This window comes from Orbicella faveolata, unplaced genomic scaffold (assembly GCF_042242905.1).
Source record: "Orbicella faveolata isolate gen_17 unplaced genomic scaffold, um_ofav_v1 contig_1, whole genome shotgun sequence".
Lineage (NCBI taxonomy): Eukaryota > Metazoa > Cnidaria > Anthozoa > Scleractinia > Merulinidae > Orbicella > Orbicella faveolata.
In genome coordinates this window covers 10,848,532-10,865,906 of record NW_028301536.1, presented here as the reverse complement: position 1 = coordinate 10,865,906, position 17,375 = coordinate 10,848,532, and the positions used below count along the sequence as shown (strand labels likewise).

Here is a 17,375-nt window from a genome sequence, read left to right as displayed (position 1 = left end):
TCTGGATGTTTGACCGATGTAAAGTTTTTCATAGTTTTTACAATTGATTTTATACACGACACCAGTTGACAGGTCTTGATCGAATTTGTCCTTCGGTTTCTTCAGGATCGAACCAACCGTCTTGACGGGTTTATGAGCAACATTTACGTCGAATTGTCCCAAAGTTCTTGCAATTTTTTCAGAGATTCCTTGAAAATATGGCAAACTAACAAAGCCTCTGTGGCTTTGCGGCTGATTATTTTGGGGCTCATTTAATGCTTTAGGTGGTTTGGTTCTTTGGCAGCTTTTTAAGAATTGGTCGTGTAACCATTGGTTTTGGGTGCGTCCACCACGTGTTGTACTTCGGACTTTTTGTCTTCGTCAGTCAACGGAATATTCTTTGCTCTGTCAAGAAGGGTTCTGGCCACTGAGCGTTTGTGTTGCAAAAAAAACTATCCAGTAGTCTCTCTTATGGCGCAACACTGTATGAAAAACAACCACGAATTTGATTTTAATAATGTCAAGGTCATAGACCGCTGTCCCTTGTGGTCGCGTAGATTGTTCTTAGAAGCGTGGCATTCCATTCGCGAACCGAACTCAATTAATGACCACGCGCATATTCCAGACATTTACAAAATGCTAAATTAATCCCTAGCGTGTTCCTCACATTCTTATAAACATCTCATTTACATTTAGACGCCGTTAACATTCATTTCATCACAGAAGAAGGTTATAGTGTTTTAGCCGAAACGTCTATTTTAAGATTTTTAAGTCAGTGACAACAACTTTTAAGATTTTATTACTATGCCTGACTACAACTACAATATTTTTGAGTCAGTTTAAGTTGTTTTTTTCCGTTTTCTAAGGCTTTGTTACTTTAAGTTGTTTCCTTTGATTTCTGGTAGTGTAATTTCGGTAATCGACCACATGTGATTAACAATTGTGTAATACTGCGTGGTTTACTCAGTGAAATCTGTTCGCGTTTCTTGGCTGATACGATGTATTAAGAGTCCCTGTCCATAAAAATGGAAAATAACTCGGCAAGGGTCGAAAATTCGATTTCGCTCATATTTTCATGGTAGATAGGCTAGGGCATGGCAAAAACTACTGGATAGTTTTTTTGGCAAAATATCCTTTTGTGAAGGTGAATTAATCAACATGACACGAGCGTGGGACAAAGAAAAATTCTGAGTCCCCTACAGGAATCGAACCCATGACCTCCCGAACACCGGGCGGGCGTCTATCCACTGAGCTACGAGAACTCATGGAGAGCAAGGTCATTTAACTGAGTTCATATATGATAGGTGTCCTGCATACTGCTAGGATCAACGCTATCGAATTGATCGTGAGTAGTGATAAGTTAAGAAAGATGGTGAATTTTAAGTTCGGTAATGAAATGTGAAGGTGAATTAATCAACATGACACGAGCGTGGGACAAAGAAAAATTCTGAGTCCCCTACAGGAATCGAACCCATGACCTCCCGAACACCGGGCGGGCGTCTATCCACTGAGCTACGAGAACTCATGGAGAGCAAGGTCATTTAACTGAGTTCATATATGATAGGTGTCCTGCATACTGCTAGGATCAACGCTATCGCTTAAAATTCACCATCTTTCTTAACTTATCACTACTCACGATCAATTCGATAGCGTTGATCCTAGCAGTATGCAGGACACCTATCATATATGAACTCAGTTAAATGACCTTGCTCTCCATGAGTTCTCGTAGCTCAGTGGATAGACGCCCACCCGGTGTTCGGGAGGTCATGGGTTCGATTCCTGCAAGGGACTCAGAATTTTTCTTTGTCCCACGCTCGTGTCATGTTGATTAATTCACCTTCACATTTCATTACCGAGCTTAAAAATTCACCATCTTTCTTAACTTATCAATATCCTTTTATTTCAAAGAAATATGCAAATTACCAAACTCTGCTTAAGTCGTCATTTGACGCACCATTTTATTAAGCAAGTTTGAGAGCCTCGCATGCAAAACCACATCATTCTTCCGTCTTTAAAACACTCAAATATTTTTGTGCAATGTTTAAATGTGTACTGGGTTGATTTTAGGGAATGTTGCGTTGTCTTTTTGGGTGCAAAATAATTAAATTTCGAAGACATGTATTTCATTCACTTAAAAGTACTTCGTGAATATAATTAATTTTCACCATGTGCCAAACCTTCAAATGGATTAAGCTTCTGGTGGTTGAATTGCAGAAGGATGGTCTACAGATTCCTGTAAAAATTTCTTTGGGCAAATGATTGTGAGCGACGCGAGAGCTTTTCAAAGTACGTCAAAAATGCAAATATTTGACCACCCGTCGTCAAATTTCAATTTACGGGTTAGACGTATATTTTAGCATGCGCCACATGACTTGACCTATGTTAAGTTGAAATAGACACAGAGCTGATAATTTCGAAATGTTCTAACCTCATTTGCTGTAAAAGACAGGTCCAAAGCCGATTTGACGTGTTTCTCTCAACATTCGTCGCACATAAAGTAGAAGTTTACTTTTGTTTACAGAACGTCCGATGTACATCTCCAACTGTCAACTTATTTAAAGGGCATGTAAACCCAAAAATACAAGTTTTTCATATTCGACGCAAACAGCAACGAAGAAAACGAATTTGGCATTTATTTTGCTCGTTTCGGTCTCGTTAAGGAGAAAAACAGCTTTTACGAGAAAAAATCCACTTCCTGTGAAAACAATAGCCATCTGCCGTGACGTAAGCGGTGGAACACAAACATTGCGCAATAGGGATTCCATATGAGAATTCTATGGCGGATCGGGAAAGTGGGAGTAGCTCGGAGGATCTTTTATCGGATGACAGCGATTCAAATTTGTGAATTTGTATGATAGTGATGTAGAAAATTCAGTTGTAGCTGTGGAACAATCTGGGCCTTGTCCGTATCAATTTGAGCCACGAAGGGTCCGACAAAACGATCAGCAAGAAGCAAGCCCAGAACCAGATGACAACAACTCAGACCGTCTTGGAAACACAGACTGGTATTTAATCATGTTGCAATAAAATTACATTTTTAGCAGATGAACATCAATTGAAGCCGGCACAGAGTCAGGTTAGCACGCAACTAGAAGCTCGCCAAGTTTTGTTGTTGTCTTTTCCCTGACCTTTCTTGGGTGGATTTAAAGCTGCGAGTGTCAGGTATGTCAGTCAATGCCGACTGCTCACGAAAGTGTTTGTTGCCCTGAAATCGGACAAGTCTGGCAAAAAGTAGAAAATCAGAAGCCAGAAATACAAATGAAATGTATCACCGAGCATCCCGGATTTCAGTCAACCTGTCTTGAAGTTTAGGGTGCTTGAAACTGCTTATTACGCATTCAGGCAGCAGCACGGCGCAGATAATCACACAGGTAACGAGTATGCTCACTTCTATTTTAACTATCGCGGTTCAGTTGTCAGATTTACCTCTGCCGTAACTGGTTTTATTTTAGTACTACACAAGTGAAGATAGTTATTTCTCTGTATTTTTCGTGCAGGAGATTTCGATACATTGCCTATCGGCAGCTTGTTCGTTGGTGCTGGGGTTATCTTGGTAAACATGTCCGAGTTGCGTTGCCATCTTGTGCTGTAAACAAGATCCGAAGCACCTTTCCAGCCGATTTTGGCACCATGTATACTGGGTTGAAGCCACCAACCCTGTGAGGGATAAGGAGGTGACGGCTAATTTACATCATAATTATTGAAAATATGTTACAGCACTGGCAGCAATGGGCTTAACATATACAAAGACACAAACGTGGTTTGCCGTAATTACCTTTCTAGTTACTCAATGATGTGCAAAGCGTGACACATATTGCTCTGCTGCTGTTTCTTTGCAGGGTTTCTCAAAGAAAGCAGAGATTATCTGTGTTGCGAAGAACAGCAGATAAAGTGGTTGACTACTTACCCTATTAACCTCAAGCTTTTGAAGAGCTCTACTTCTTCAAGGCCTTTTATCGGCACTGTCAGCCATTTCCGGTTGTTCGCTGCCTTCATTTTGGATAGGCCGCTTCCGTTTGTCGCAAGAATGTGTTGCTGCTGGAGACTGTATCGTCATTACAGCACCAGAAAGTAAAGGACTTTGCTTTCTTAGCCCCATTTCTACCATGAAACTTGTTTCGTAACAATTCGGAGAAAAATGAATGTTGCAAATAACCGAATGCTCCGTTGGCTTTACGAAATCAGCCCTTTTCACTAGGCTCGATTTCCACATTGAACAAATTTTACCCACTGCCTCCTCAAATTAGCGTCTTTGGAAACTTATGTATAGTATGGCCTTTTTTGTTCGAATTACTGCAAAACTGAACGACACAGCGTTTTACCATTATGAAGATGTGGTGTTTTTTCAAAAGAAACTATGTAAACATGTTCTTATTTCACAACGTCTTCAAAAAAGACCTTGGACTTCCCGCAACTAAAGGTCCACCCGTGACGTCATTTGCAAGATTGCGCAATTCAAGATGGCGGATGTTTAGAACTTTGAAGCGATTTTTCAACGTTAAAACGCGCTAAAGTGAACAAAACATCTACAGATTTGGCAGATGTCATGTATGTACTAAACGACTATGTGGTCCCCGAAATAGCATTTTTTGGGTTTACATGCCCTTTAATGGTCGAATACCATGAATCTGTGAGCCCCTTTCGACACATATGATCACCACTGCATCTAAGTCAAAAACGGCTAAGTCATTTGTAGATAGTTGCTTGCTTTGCACTACACCAAAATATTACGTTTGATCATCATGGTTTGATGGTTTGAATGCTTGCTTGCAGCGGTTTCTTGTTGGTCACGCAATGCTGTCATCCCATTTTAGGGGGTAGAGGTAGGACAATTTCTATCCTAATACACAACGCCCCGTAAGGCTTAGAACCACTGGGAGCACACAATCGTGTCGAGTAGGGAGAGATTAAATTAAGAAATGAAAAAAATGAATAGTTTACCATTGCCCCTGTTGTTATCTTTTACTCGACCACCGCTACCTGCATGCCCTGCGTAGTACTGTAACGCTAAACTCATACCTTAAATATTTAATTTTCCACTACAGGGTTATAAATTTTTTGATGAACATGGAGTCAATTCAAGACAATCAAGATAGACGTGTGTTTGAATTATCACTCGTCATGCACCTTCAATTTCAGACTCTTATCTGCCATCGCCCTTTCCAAAACAAAGTTTTTAAAGAATGAGACACGTTGTGATTTTATGCTTCATTGATCTATAATTTGTTTATGGCGATTTTGTTTTTAAATTCTAGTGAATACAGGCATTAGCTTTATCAGCTGTTGTCTGAAACATCAGAACGTACAACAAACGTGATTTGGACCGAGGCCACGTACACTATAGAATACGATTATATAAATATACACATATTATATATATGAACAAACAGATGAACAATGATTAAATTTTTTCACTTATCCTGAGAGTGCTCTATACAAATTAGATCAAAATGTGCAGCATATGCCGTGACAGCATTGCGTGACGAACAAACAACGGCTGTAAGATTGTGCTGCGCCGACACGCTTATCAGCAATGGTCAGCAATCGATCAAACGTAATATTTTGGCGCGGTGCAAAGCAAGCAACTATCTACAAATGACTCAACCGTTTTTGACGTAGATGCAGTGATGTTCATATGCGCAGAAAGATGGTCACAGATTCATGGTATTCGACCAATAATAGGTTGACAGTAGGCGATGTACATCGGACGTTAACCTTGTGTAAACAAAAGCAAACTTCTACTTGATGTGCGACGAATGGTAAAAGATCGACTAGAAACAAGTCAAATCGGCTTTGGACCTGCCTTTTACAGCAAATAAGGTTAGACCATTTCGAAATTATCAGCTCTGTGTCTATTTCAACTTATTATAGGTCAAGTCATGTGGCGCATGCTAAAATATACGTCTAACCCGTAAATTGAAATTTGACGACGGATGGTCAAATATTTACATTTTTGACGTACTTTGAAAAGCTCTCGCGTCGCTCACAATCATTTGCCCAAAGAAATTTTTACAGGAATCTGTAGACCATCCTTCTGCGATCCAACCACCAGAAGCTTAATCTATAAGTTTCATTTCATATTTGCTACATGAAGTAGTCATTATCGCTGACCAAGAATATGTAGGTATTTTTTACTTTCTCGCCATGTGAGCGTACGGATTTCTAGGTTTGTACTGCGATCATAGGAATGCAGACACAATAACTTGTAAGTATGGCTTTCGCTTGGTTCTTTTGCTCGTATTTCTATATTGTACACAAAGTTGTAAGCTAGCGTATCGTTTTCTTGTTGCAGCGAATCTTTCAGACCTTTCAAATGTTCAGATGTTTCAGTTGCATATATTAAATGTGTGTTAACCTGAATGAATACGAGTTATTGGCCTGGCCCAGCGTAGTTGGCCGCTACATCATTTGAAGTTATTGGTTTCAAGTTGAAAACCGTATGGAAGAGGCGTTCATGAAAGACACCAAGCTTGTCTGATCGCATATTGGAAATGCGTGCCAAAAAGAAGAAGAAATCGGCGAGCAAAATTACTCCGAAAAGCGTCGATCGTGGAGGATCGCACGTGGTGTTAAATACTGCTGAGTCAGCGAAATCGTCAAATGCTCACACGTTTCAAAGCGATGAGAGTGGTGGAAATGGGTATTTATGGCCATCATTAGCTGAAGGGAACGTGGATAGTGGTTTTGTTGACAAAAATCCTCAAGCTTCTAGTGGGATATCTAGGCCGACTAGGACGAAGGCACTGAACAAGACGTTGAACGAAGAAATGAACGCCGAGAAAGCCGTCCATGCGAAATGTCAGAGAGCTGGACATATCGGAGAACTGCGGAAACGGCGAAATTATTTGCAAGAATTGATAACAAGTCCTGATGCGTAGGTGAACGAGGTAGAAGACGGCGTCGCCAGGTATGAAGAAGCGTTTCATAATTTTGTTAGCAGTAATGATAACTATCTTCTATATGAAGAAGACGAAGAGAGGAGAGTATTAATGATTGACAGTTATGACAATCAAAGAGACATGAAAGTGCAATTAGATATTTTGGTAAATGATTGGAGAGCCAAAAGGAAAGGGGTGGGGAGTCCCCCATCTGAATCTGGACTTAGTGTGAGATCTGCTAAGAGTGAGAGGAGCTATGCCAGCAGTAGAAATAGTGTTAAAGAGAAGAAGAGAGTGATCGAAGTAGCCAAGTTAGAAATGGAAGCCCTGAAAAGAAGGCAAGATCTCCAACGAGAATTAGAACAAGTCGAAAAAGGGAAAGCAGAGTTGTCTAGGAAGATGGAGTTATTAAATGCCAAAACTAGAGTGAGACGGGCAGAAGTAGACTTACTCATAGAGCAAAGTGTAGAAGATGAAGGTGGGGATGGGATGAATGATTATCTTAAGGAACATTATGCCCAAAATGCTCTCAGTAAAGATCACTTGTTGCAACCAGATGTAAATAGTGTCACACCCATCTCAGAATCGCAGCCTGTCAGTGGTCAAGAAGCGATCTCAACATCATTGACAGCACTTAGTTCTGCTCAGCCTCAACTTCCTTTGTTGTCAGTTCCAAAACCTGCAACAACGCAGCCAGTAGTCACCCTCTCCTCAACGCCTTGTGTAGTCTCAGTAGCTAGTACTAAGACAGGTTCAGAGGATTTGATTGCCGCGACATTGCCCCATAGTGTTTTTTACATGTACCATGCCCATTAGCTCTGTGCCTCACTTTTCACTTCGGAGGACCACACCTGAATATACTGCGATCTCTGAGCCATTGTACACTCCTGCTGGTCTGTCACCAAAAAGGAATCAGTCGACGCCAAGAATGTATACACAGCCTCGTAGTCCACAAACTACAGGTCTAAATGGAAAGGTAACTGAGTTTTGCCCAGCGACCACTCCACAGCAGGCCACATACCCTCTGGCAGGATACCCTTGTCCGTTACCTGTAGGGCATAGTAGTCTCCAATCGCAGCAGTCCGATGCTTGGATAACCATCGCACAGGCCATTAAACAAGGCCCATCCTTACCGAAGGTGGAATTAATGAAATTTAGTGGGGATCCTTTGGAGTATGCAGAGTTCGTCACGAACTTTAGAGATAACATTGAAAGCCAAGTATATGATGAATCACAGAGACTTACGCGCCTGCTTGCACAGTCTACAGGAAAGGCTAGGGAGGCGATTAGAAGCTGTGTGAATTTACCAGTGGGCTATAGGTACTCTGAAGCACGGAAAACCCTTCATGACAATTTTGGCCAGCCTCACATGATTGTGGAAGCCCATATGAAGAAATTGAGAGAAATAGAAGTGCGAAAGGCTGATGCATCAACTCTCATGGATTTTGCAAGGCGGTTAGAAGATGCCAGAAGAGTCTTGACGAATATGGGTACTCACTACGCAACACGCTTGGATAGCGAGGACGTGATCATGATGGTGATGAGGAAGCTTCCCGATGAGAGTCTTAAAAGGAAGTGGGCTGACAGAGCCGGAGACCTCATTAAAAGCAGAGGCCAAGCTGAATATGCAGGTTTTGTGCGCTTCATTAGGAGAGCCGCGGAGCGTATCAACAACAGATATGGACAAGAACTGAAATTGCCTTCGACTACTTCAAGAGAAAAGAAGGAATCTGGTCATGGAAAATCGGACTGTCCGCCAAGATTCACGACACTAGCCACTCAAAGTGACGAGAATCAGCACAGCTCGGGTGCACCAGCAGGAGTTCCTTTGAAGTGTCCACAGTGTTCAGGGGCCCATGGAGTTTGGAGGTGTCGAATATTTAGAAGCTCTTCATTAAGAGATCGTCTTAAGACAGTGAGACAGCACCGACTTTGCAGAATGTGTCTCTCGGAAGGTCACAGTGCGAGACAGTGTACAAGAGGTTTCACGTGTGGAAAAGCAGGATGCCATAGAGATCATCACTATCTGATCCATTCTGAGGAAGGGGATGGCAAAGAGAATGAGGGTCGAGCTAGCAGTCGTAATGCATTGCAAAGTGCCAGGAGCAGTAGTGTAGCAGAAAGGTCTGTCACAGAACCTCCCAGTACCTCAGAGCCAACAGCTGTAAACGTTAATCCAGTTACCCTGCCAACCGTTCGCGATAGTGCCACAGCATCATCCAGTCGTCCTGTTACAGTTAGTACTGTCAGAGCTGGAAGACCAAGAGTGCGCATTAAAGTTGTACCGGTGAAGATTAGTAGTCATGGCAGTACTAAAGAGATACTCACTTACGCATTTTTGGACAGTGGTCCGATGCAACGTTCAGTCTTGAGAGTCTGTTACAAGAGTTAGATTTAAAGGACATGAAGCCAACCAACTATACGATGACAACGGTCAATTGTAAAGAGGAAAGGACCGGCCATGAGGTGCAGCTGAACATGGAATCGCTAGACGGAGAAGTGAAGTTTCAACTTGACCATGTGTTGACAACCAGCAGTCTGCCTGTCACACCTAGACATATGGCAACTAACGAAGAAATAAGGAGATGGTCTCACCTTGATGACATCAACTTACCAGAAACAGGAGATAAGAAAGTGACAATTCTCATAGGCAGTGATCGTCCATACATTATTGACAAGCAGTTGGACTAGAGGGAAGGAGAATACGGCCAGCCTTGAGCCGTTAAAACACCTCTTGGATGGACTGTCTATGGACCGATTGGAAAACTTGAAGATGATCAAGTTCATGTAAGCTTCACCCATACTCAACAAGAGATTCTGAATGCGCAGTTGGAACGCATGTACAATGAAGAGTTTGGTGACACCAACACAGATCTAGAAGGTATGTCAATCGAAGACCGTAAAGCCAAAGAGATTATGGATCAGTCTGCGACCCTAGTGAAAGGGCACTACCAAGTCAGACTCCCATTCCGTTATGAATGTCCAAACCTTCCTGACAGTCTGTCAACAGCAGAAAAGAGGCTAATGTGGTTGAAAAGGAAGATGCTGAGAGACCCAGAGTTCCACACTAAATACAGCGGTGTCATGGAGAAATATGGAACTGATGGTTCATCAAGACAGGTGCCGGATGATGAAGTTACCAAGCTCAAACCAATCTGGTACCTCCCTCATCACGCGGTATGGCATCCCCGAAAGCCAGAAGAACCAAGGGTGGTTTTTGATTGTGCCTCAAAGTGTAGTAGAACGTCGTTGAATGAACAGCTGTTGTGAGGGCCGGAGAATACCAGCACCCTCATAGGAGTGATTCTCAGATTTAGAGTAGACGACATTGCAGTCACAGCAGATATAAAGAGAATGTTTCACCAAGTGTACGTGGCACCAGAAGATAGTGGGGCGCTGTGTTATTTATGGTGGCAGAATGGCGACCTATCCAAGGAGCCGAAGACTTATCAAATGCTTGTACACATTTTCGGTGCGAAGTCTTCACCAAGTGTAGCCGGGTATGCCTTAAGAAAGACAGCTAAGGACAATGAGCAAGATTTCTCTTCAGAAGTCATCGATGCTGTAGTTAAAGATTTCTATGTGGACGACTTACTCAAGTCATTTGCTGATTCGGGACATGCAGTAGACCTCAGCAGAGAGCTGCAAGAACTGCTCGCTAGAGGGGGCTTCCAACTCACGGAATGGATGTCGAATCACCGCGATGTCTTGTCGGCATTTCCAGTAGAAGAACGACCTCCACACGTCAAAGACCTGGATCTGAAATTCGACAACTTGCCTTTAGATAGAGCACTAGGTATCCATTGGAACATAGAACAGGATACGATCAACTTTGTTTTTGGTAAAGGAGAACAGTCAGAGAATCGAAAGGGAGTGCTGTCCTCGATTGCAACTGTGTATGACCCACTTGGATTTGCAAGTCCATTGCTCTTACCGGGAAGAGAAATTAATCAAGAACTGTGTATACTGAAATTCGGCTGGAACGATGAACTACCAGAAGATTTGTGTGTTCGTTGGAGAAACTGGAGAGAAGGCCTTATTAGCGTACAGGGCTTCAGCATTCCGCAATGCTTTAAGCCAAGAGACTTTGGCGAGGTTGTGCGGGCAGAGCTTCACCATTTCGCTGATGCTTCGCGAGAGCACGGTTATGGGACAGCCTCGTATTTGCGCCTCATCAATGATCAAGGACAAATACATTGCAGTTTTGTCATGGGTAAATCCTGCGTGAGACCCCTGAAGGGTGCGGTGACTGTGCCGAAGTTAGAATTAACTGCAGCCACTTTAGCGACCCCGATTAACAAGGTCGTTATGAAGGAATTGGAAGGAAGACTGAAGATTGACAGCATAACGTTTTGGACTGACTCAATGATAGTTCTGAAGTACATAGCCAATGAGTCCCGAAGATTTGTCACCTTTGTAGCCAATCGAGTTGCCGCTATTCGTCAGGAATCAGAACCAAGTCAGTGGCGCCATGTCAGATCAGAACGCAATCCAGCAGACCACGCCTCTCGAGGAATCAAGGCTTCGGAGACAAGGAAACTAGAGAGATGGAAGTGTGGCCCAGAGTTCTTGTGGAAGGACAACCAAGAGTGGCCCCCGCAACCGGCAGAAGCCTTAGAAGATCTCCTGGAAAGCGAGGAAGGTGTGAAAAAAGAGAAGACGACAGGTGGGGCAGCCACTGTCCAGAAAGATTTCTGGAGCTCTCTGTTTGAACGGTATTCAAAATGGGATCGGCTGCGAAGAATAGTCGCATGGCTTATCCGTGTCTTTCACAGGACTTCGTGTTCTCAATCGCAGACCGAAGTGAACCGAAACCCGATGAGAAGTTTGAAGTGCAGTCCTGTGCCTTTGTCAGTTTGTGATGTGGCTGGAGCTGAAAAGAGAATTCTGAAGTTTGTACAAGTGCAGTCGTTCCCCAGTGAAGTTGATAAGAACCCGATGACCGGTCAGCTAGCCCGACTTAAACCATTCAAGGATGAAGAAGTTTTACGTGTTGGAGGACGACCTAAGCATTCAGATCTCAAGTATGATGCGAAATACCCAATGATACTACCTCGCAAACACCCAGTTACGGAGATGATTATTTGTCATCACGATTTGAATGGACACGTTGGAAGTTACCAGTCCTAGCAGAAATCAGGCAACGCTTTTGGATTGTTAAGGGAATTTCTTCAGTGAAGCGAGTCCTCAGAAAATGTCATGTTTGCAGGCGCCAGAATGCCAAATTAGGAGAGCAAGTAACCGTACCACTATCAGTAGTTCGAGTCTCGTCAGACAGTCACAGGATCATCTACCCATTTGCAGCAGCAGGACTGGACTATTTTGGTCCACTATATGTTAAGAACGGACCAAACACAAGATCAAGGAGAAATATGTCTCCAAACAAGCGTTATGGGTGTATCTTCACTTGCCTAAGATACCGAGCAGTCCACTTAGAAGCAGCTGAAGACCTAACCACAGACAGTTTTGTTAATGCAGTTTTGCGCTTCGTTGGTAGACGAGCCCTCCCAACCGTTATTTACAGCGATAATGGCAGTAATTTTAGAGGAGTCGAAGTGGATGTTATCAGGGCCTTGCAATTCAAGCGTGGGATCAGGAGAAGATTCAAGCCACACTGACCCAAAGAGGCATTGAGTGGAAGTTCAACTCACCGGCGGCCAGCCATCAAGGGGGAGTTTGGGAGAGACTCATTCGTTCCGTAAGAAGAATCTTGTACTCACTAGTTGGAGAACGTCTACTAAGTGACGAAACCTTGAGAACATTTCTTGTTGAGGTAGAGAAGATTCTGAACGACAGACCCATCACACCTGTGTCTAGTAATCCGCAAGACTTGGACGCACTCACACCAAGTCATATTCTTCTGCTAAGAAGAAACCCGTGTTCCCCTCAAGACGTGTTCGACGAATCGGATAAATTTAAAGCTAGATGGAAACTCGTTCATCTCCTCGCAAACGAGTTTTGGCAGAGGTGGACAAAAGAGTATTTGCCGACGCTCCAAGAGCGGTAAAAATGGTTGCGTCAATAGCCTAACTTTCAAGAAGGAGATTTAGTCTTGATGGCAGACAAGAACACCCCTCGTGGGCGATGGCCAAAGGCGTTGGTGGAGCAGACATTTCCAGACAGTGAAGGCATTGTACGCCAAGTAGTCGTCAGAACAGCAGACGGAGTTTACCGCAGAGATGTGCGAAAGCTCTGCATGTTAGAAGAGAAGTTACTAAGTCGCATCGAAGGACAAATGAAACCAGTGTCAGCTGTAGTCGAGCAGTGATATGCAGCAAGGTTCCTGTTAGGAACAGTTCAGTGATACAGTTTACAAGACAGACACTAAGGAGAATTGAACACTGTTTTGAGACTTTGACCATTTTTAGGGTCAAGAGACATTGTACAGCTGGATTGATTCGTTAACCAGTAGTTGTTGTTGTTTTAGTTTAGAAAGACTCCCTTGTCGTCTTTCGGGGGGGGGGGGGGGGGGGAAGCGTGTAAGTTTCATTTCATATTTGCTGCATGACGTAGTCATTACCGCTGACCAAGAATATGTAGGTATTTTTTATTTTCTCGCCATGTGAGCGTACGGATTTCTAGGTTTGTACTGCGATCATAGGAATGTAGGTACAATAACTTGTAAGTATGGCTTTCGCTTGGTTCTTTTGCTCGTATTTCTATATTGTACACAAAGTTATAAGCTAGCATATCGTTTTCTTGTTGCAGCGAATCTTTCAGACCTTTCAAATGTTCAGATGTTTCAGTTGCATAAATTAAATGTGTGTTAACCTGAATGAATACGAGTTATTGGCCTGGCCCAGCGTAGTTGGCCGCTACATAATCCATTTGAAGGTTTCGCACGTGGTGAAAATTAATTGTATTCACGAAGTACTTTTAAGTGAATGAAATACATGTCTTCGAAATTTAATTATTTTGCACCCAAAAAGACAACGCAACATTCCCTAAAATCAACCCAGTACACATTTAAACATTGCACAAAAATATTTGAGTGTTTTAAAGACGGAAGAATGATGTGGTTTTGCATGCGAGGCTATCAAACTTGCTTGATAAAATGGTGCGTCAAATGACGATTTTAACTGAATTTGGTAATTTGCATATTTCTTTGAAATAAAAGGATATTTTGCCCAAAAAACTATCCAGTAGTTTTTGTCATGCCCTAGCCTATCTACCATAAGTATATGAGCGAAATCCAATTTTCGACCCTTGCCGCGAAATTAGGAATTTGTCTGATTTTTACAAGCAGGCACTCTTAAGGCCCTTTATTTTCGGTTAGTTGCTCATTTGCTGTGTTTATTTCAGATCGAATAAAAATCTTGTAATTTATACGATTCACGGGAATTCGGAGTCAGGGGAATTTTGGCGGTTTCCGTCCGACGGACCAGACCCACATAAAGACCCTTCAAGAAATCCTCCAGGAAAAGAGGGGAAAAGGTCTTGTTTAAAAACGCTACAAAACAAGCCACGTACGCGTTCTGCCGCACTTGAATGCAGGGTTTTTTTTTTTTTCACTGTCTTTATCATTTTCTAAAATTAGCTAAACATAACTGCAGTACCACACTGAGTGAAAGTGAAGAAGATGGTTACGAAAGAAGTGAGAGTAGCTATGGTGCTTGCTTGTCGAGACTACGAAAAGAACACAAGCTTCCAGAATTCAAGTTACGATGCTGGGCACGAATGATGGTGAGGAAAATTTAAATTTCCCGCGGATCACTTCCAGTCAGCTGAGGCAAATTTAATCCTCATTATTAGAATACACCATTTTAATTTTGTAACGTTGTTGAAATATTAACTTTCAAAGTAGGAGTTGAAGAAATGTGACAGCTATTCATATAAATTTTGGACAAGCCATATGCGCACAAAATAGCAGGAGTAAAGTACGTGGAGTAAAGCACGCATTATCGTGCACTGAAACAAAGCGTTTTATAATCGGGAAGCAAATATAATATTGCATTTCTTTCCTTCCGTATCACTTATCTCTGATTTTCCTAAAAACATTGCTTGATACCTACTGTACTTACTATTTTACGACTTTTGAAGCATATTAACTGTTGCTCATAACACTTGGAGTTCACTAGTGTGGCAATTAAAATGCAGGTATTGAGGTTGTTTTTTGTTTGAGGTAAACGGAACTCACTACGACGAAGAAAACTCTCCGGATGTTCCATTTTTTACTGGGAAGACCAGAGGTTCCGTAAAACACACCCAACCATCCAGCAATGAATTCACCGGGAATTCTACGGACGTTGACAAAAAGGTAGGCATCTTAACATTCATTCTACAGATGGATTTTTTTATGTCTGCATGTATTCAATTTTAACTAATCAACTGATTTATTTTTGGTTTAGACACGTATCCGTAGTGCCATCCTTCAGCAGCTGAAGGGCGTCAAGAGTTTGAACGACGATGGTGTTCTTGACGAAAACGAGTTTTCCTCACAAAGGGACAAGCTGTTGACAGAACTGAGCTCTTTATAAATGAAACCAAATTCAGAATTTACATGAATAGTAACTGTTCTAAAAGAGGTCATTAAAAATACTCTGCATGTCGAATATAGTTTTTCATTTCTTCATCCGTGACTTGAAGAAACGCTTCTTCAACCATAAGTTTTGGATTCATGCAAAACTGCCAGGCTACATCGTTTTCCCCGATCCAGCTCTTAATTACTTGTGCAAAAAGGTCCTCACACGGCATGAAAGCAGGACTGTAGGGCGGAAGAAAAAGAACAATCGCTGCCGTTGCATTAATTGCGTCAATCACTACTTACGTGTGGTGGATAGCCGCATTATCTAAAAGAAAAATAAGAGGGGAAGAAATGAATATATGGAAGCGAGCTATTTACAGTGATGTTTTTAACAGAGAATTTGGACAAGAGTGGAAACAATTATTTTACAATTCGATCAAAATCCAAATGTTGCCAAAGATTATCTTGTACCCATTATGACCACTGATCGCGGGTTGATTCCATTAAATGGAAGCAAGTTGGGGCATAGCTTTTCATCCACAAAGTCTTCAAATGTTGCTCCGTTGACGTTCCCCTGATAAAGACCAAGATCAATCAGTCCTTCTGTACAAATAATAGGAATGGCGGTTATGCGCGGTCCCCAGTTCTGCGCCATACATTTCACTTCAGCTCTTTTACCGATCGGGCTATATCCATATATGTACGTTTAAGTCTTTTGTCCTGATAAAATAAAATAAAAAAAAAAAAACAAAGTGAGTCCACTGAACGATCAGGGCTAAATAATAGTAAAACAGAGAACGAAATGTTGTGTTAGATGGCAACAAACACATACAAATCCGTTTTCATCCAAGAACACCAACATCTCGGGATCGAGGAGACAAACATCAGACCTAAAAATACTCTGTCTGCTTCAGATCTTTGAAGGACAATTGTTGTCAGCTTTAAAATGAGTGATTATAAAAATAACAATAAACAAACATGCTTTTTTCTCAAATTTACATAAGCAGGGAAAAATCAAAAGGTAGCACTGACAAGAAATGTTTGTCAAACCCTTTTTCGGCTAAAACGGTTCCGTTTCAAATACAGCAATATGCTCGAAAGAGCACGCTCTGACCCTGTCTGTTCGTAGACATTCTGTACAATTTCTGAGAGGGTTTTTTCCGGATGGTCAAGTACCGCTTCCATTATTACAAACTCCACGTGCGAATGCATAAGAAAACTATTTAACGGTCGTACCAAAGTCTGTGCTTTAACTGCACCAGAACTCAGGCATTTTGATACGTAGCGAAGAATGGTTTTTGGCGACATGTGCAAAGCAGCCGAGGCCTACTTTGAGACCTTTAAAAGTCGGCAAAAGTCGCCTTTTAAAAGTCGCCTTAAGTCGCCCTAAGTCGCCCTAAGTCGCCCTAAGTCGCCTAAAGTCGCCTTAAGTTGCTATCGGTTACGCAATGTTAAAAAGGTTTCAACACACTCAAATTGCCCCTGTAGAAGGTTATTAGACTTGTAACTGTCATGTTAGGGTAAACTCCACTCTAACCCTATGGAGGAGGAAGCACGATGACCCAATGGTTGGTGCAATGGACCCCTATTGTGGATCATTGCATTGTGTTCATACTCTCATAGTGCCTCTCCTCACCCAGATGTATAAATGGGTACTGGATACGGAACAGGGGGGGGGGGGCAGGGTGCAGCAGAGGTAACCCCGATAGTTGTGCTTTTAATTTTTTTTTTAACACTCGTTCCCAATGCATTGGAGCCATCTAAACCCCCCCTTAAAGGGCCCCAGTCAGCCACACCTTTGTTTTTGTTTACATACGAGAGGTTGGCTTTCATGCTTTATTCGGAGCATGTCAAAGCAAAGAAAATCACTGTGAAGCTACTAAAGATAAAGGGACATATTTTTAGAAACTTACAGTAAAGCAACAAAACTTTGCCTCACCATGCAATATCTATAATTTTGATGGCATCGAAAATAGCAGAGGCTGACTAGGGTCCTTTAAGAAGCTGAGGACCCGACAATTACTGTTATGTCTCAAGGCCATGGCTCCCTTATA

General features: G+C 42.2%; 4 protein-coding genes, 1 long non-coding RNA gene and 1 pseudogene across 8 annotated transcripts; 4 read left to right on the top strand and 2 right to left on the bottom strand.

Moving 5' to 3' along the window:
• Positions 1 to 2,964: 2,964 nt before the first annotated feature.
• Positions 2,965 to 3,975, bottom strand: LOC149118062 (uncharacterized). Of its 2 annotated transcripts, none has more exons than XR_016207014.1 (2): positions 3,887 to 3,975; positions 2,965 to 3,636 (listed from the first exon to the last, which is right to left on the bottom strand). It is a non-coding gene; the product is annotated as an uncharacterized LOC149118062 (long non-coding RNA). The 2 variants fall into 2 exon arrangements; XR_016207015.1 differs by lacking the exon at positions 3,887 to 3,975 and adding an exon at positions 3,755 to 3,824.
• A 375-nt stretch (positions 3,976 to 4,350) lies between these two features.
• LOC110049536 (uncharacterized) lies at positions 4,351 to 9,438 on the top strand. 2 transcript variants are annotated; one of them, XM_089288774.1, is made up of 2 exons: positions 4,351 to 5,799; positions 6,272 to 9,438. In XM_089288774.1, exon 2 carries the CDS (start codon positions 7,663 to 7,665, stop codon positions 9,247 to 9,249), a length of 1,587 nt encoding a protein of 528 aa, XP_089144900.1. In that variant the 5' UTR covers positions 4,351 to 5,799; positions 6,272 to 7,662; the 3' UTR covers positions 9,250 to 9,438. The 2 variants fall into 2 exon arrangements, with proteins under 2 accessions (XP_089144900.1, XP_089144904.1); XM_089288778.1 differs by lacking the exon at positions 4,351 to 5,799 and adding an exon at positions 5,807 to 6,184.
• A 257-nt stretch (positions 9,439 to 9,695) lies between these two features.
• On the top strand, positions 9,696 to 10,127 carry LOC149118061 (uncharacterized). The gene has a single exon (XM_089296259.1). The coding sequence runs from the start codon at positions 9,696 to 9,698 to the stop codon at positions 10,125 to 10,127; it is 432 nt and encodes a 143-aa protein (XP_089152385.1).
• Positions 10,128 to 10,211: 84 nt separating this feature from the next.
• On the top strand, positions 10,212 to 11,987 carry LOC110049440 (uncharacterized). The gene has a single exon (XM_089295701.1). It carries the CDS (start codon positions 10,212 to 10,214, stop codon positions 11,985 to 11,987), a length of 1,776 nt encoding a protein of 591 aa, XP_089151827.1.
• Positions 11,988 to 12,229: 242 nt separating this feature from the next.
• Positions 12,230 to 12,864, top strand: LOC149118060 (uncharacterized). The gene is made up of 2 exons (XM_089295080.1): positions 12,230 to 12,443; positions 12,581 to 12,864. The coding sequence occupies exons 1-2, from the start codon at positions 12,230 to 12,232 to the stop codon at positions 12,862 to 12,864; spliced, it is 498 nt and encodes a 165-aa protein (XP_089151206.1).
• Positions 12,865 to 14,602: 1,738 nt separating this feature from the next.
• LOC110050109 (uncharacterized) lies at positions 14,603 to 16,629 on the bottom strand (annotated as a pseudogene). The gene is made up of 3 exons (XR_016207017.1): positions 16,372 to 16,629; positions 15,793 to 16,041; positions 14,603 to 15,646 (listed from the first exon to the last, which is right to left on the bottom strand). The product of XR_016207017.1 is annotated as an uncharacterized LOC110050109 (transcript).
• Between the last annotated feature and the right edge of the window lie 746 nt (positions 16,630 to 17,375).

Bases quoted from the DNA above. Each gene is read 5' to 3' on its own strand.
- LOC110049440 (XM_089295701.1), top strand. From the start codon at position 10,212: ATGTTTCACCAAGTGTACGTGGCACCAGAAGATAGTGGGGCGCTGTGT.
- LOC149118060 (XM_089295080.1), top strand. From the start codon at position 12,230: ATGTCTCCAAACAAGCGTTATGGGTGTATCTTCACTTGCCTAAGATAC. The intron at 12,444-12,580 runs GTGGGATCAGGA...TGTACTCACTAG, and splicing joins CAGGGCCTTGCAATTCAAGC to TTGGAGAACGTCTACTAAGT.
- LOC110049536 (XM_089288774.1), top strand. From the start codon at position 7,663: ATGCCCATTAGCTCTGTGCCTCACTTTTCACTTCGGAGGACCACACCT.
- LOC149118061 (XM_089296259.1), top strand. From the start codon at position 9,696: ATGTACAATGAAGAGTTTGGTGACACCAACACAGATCTAGAAGGTATG.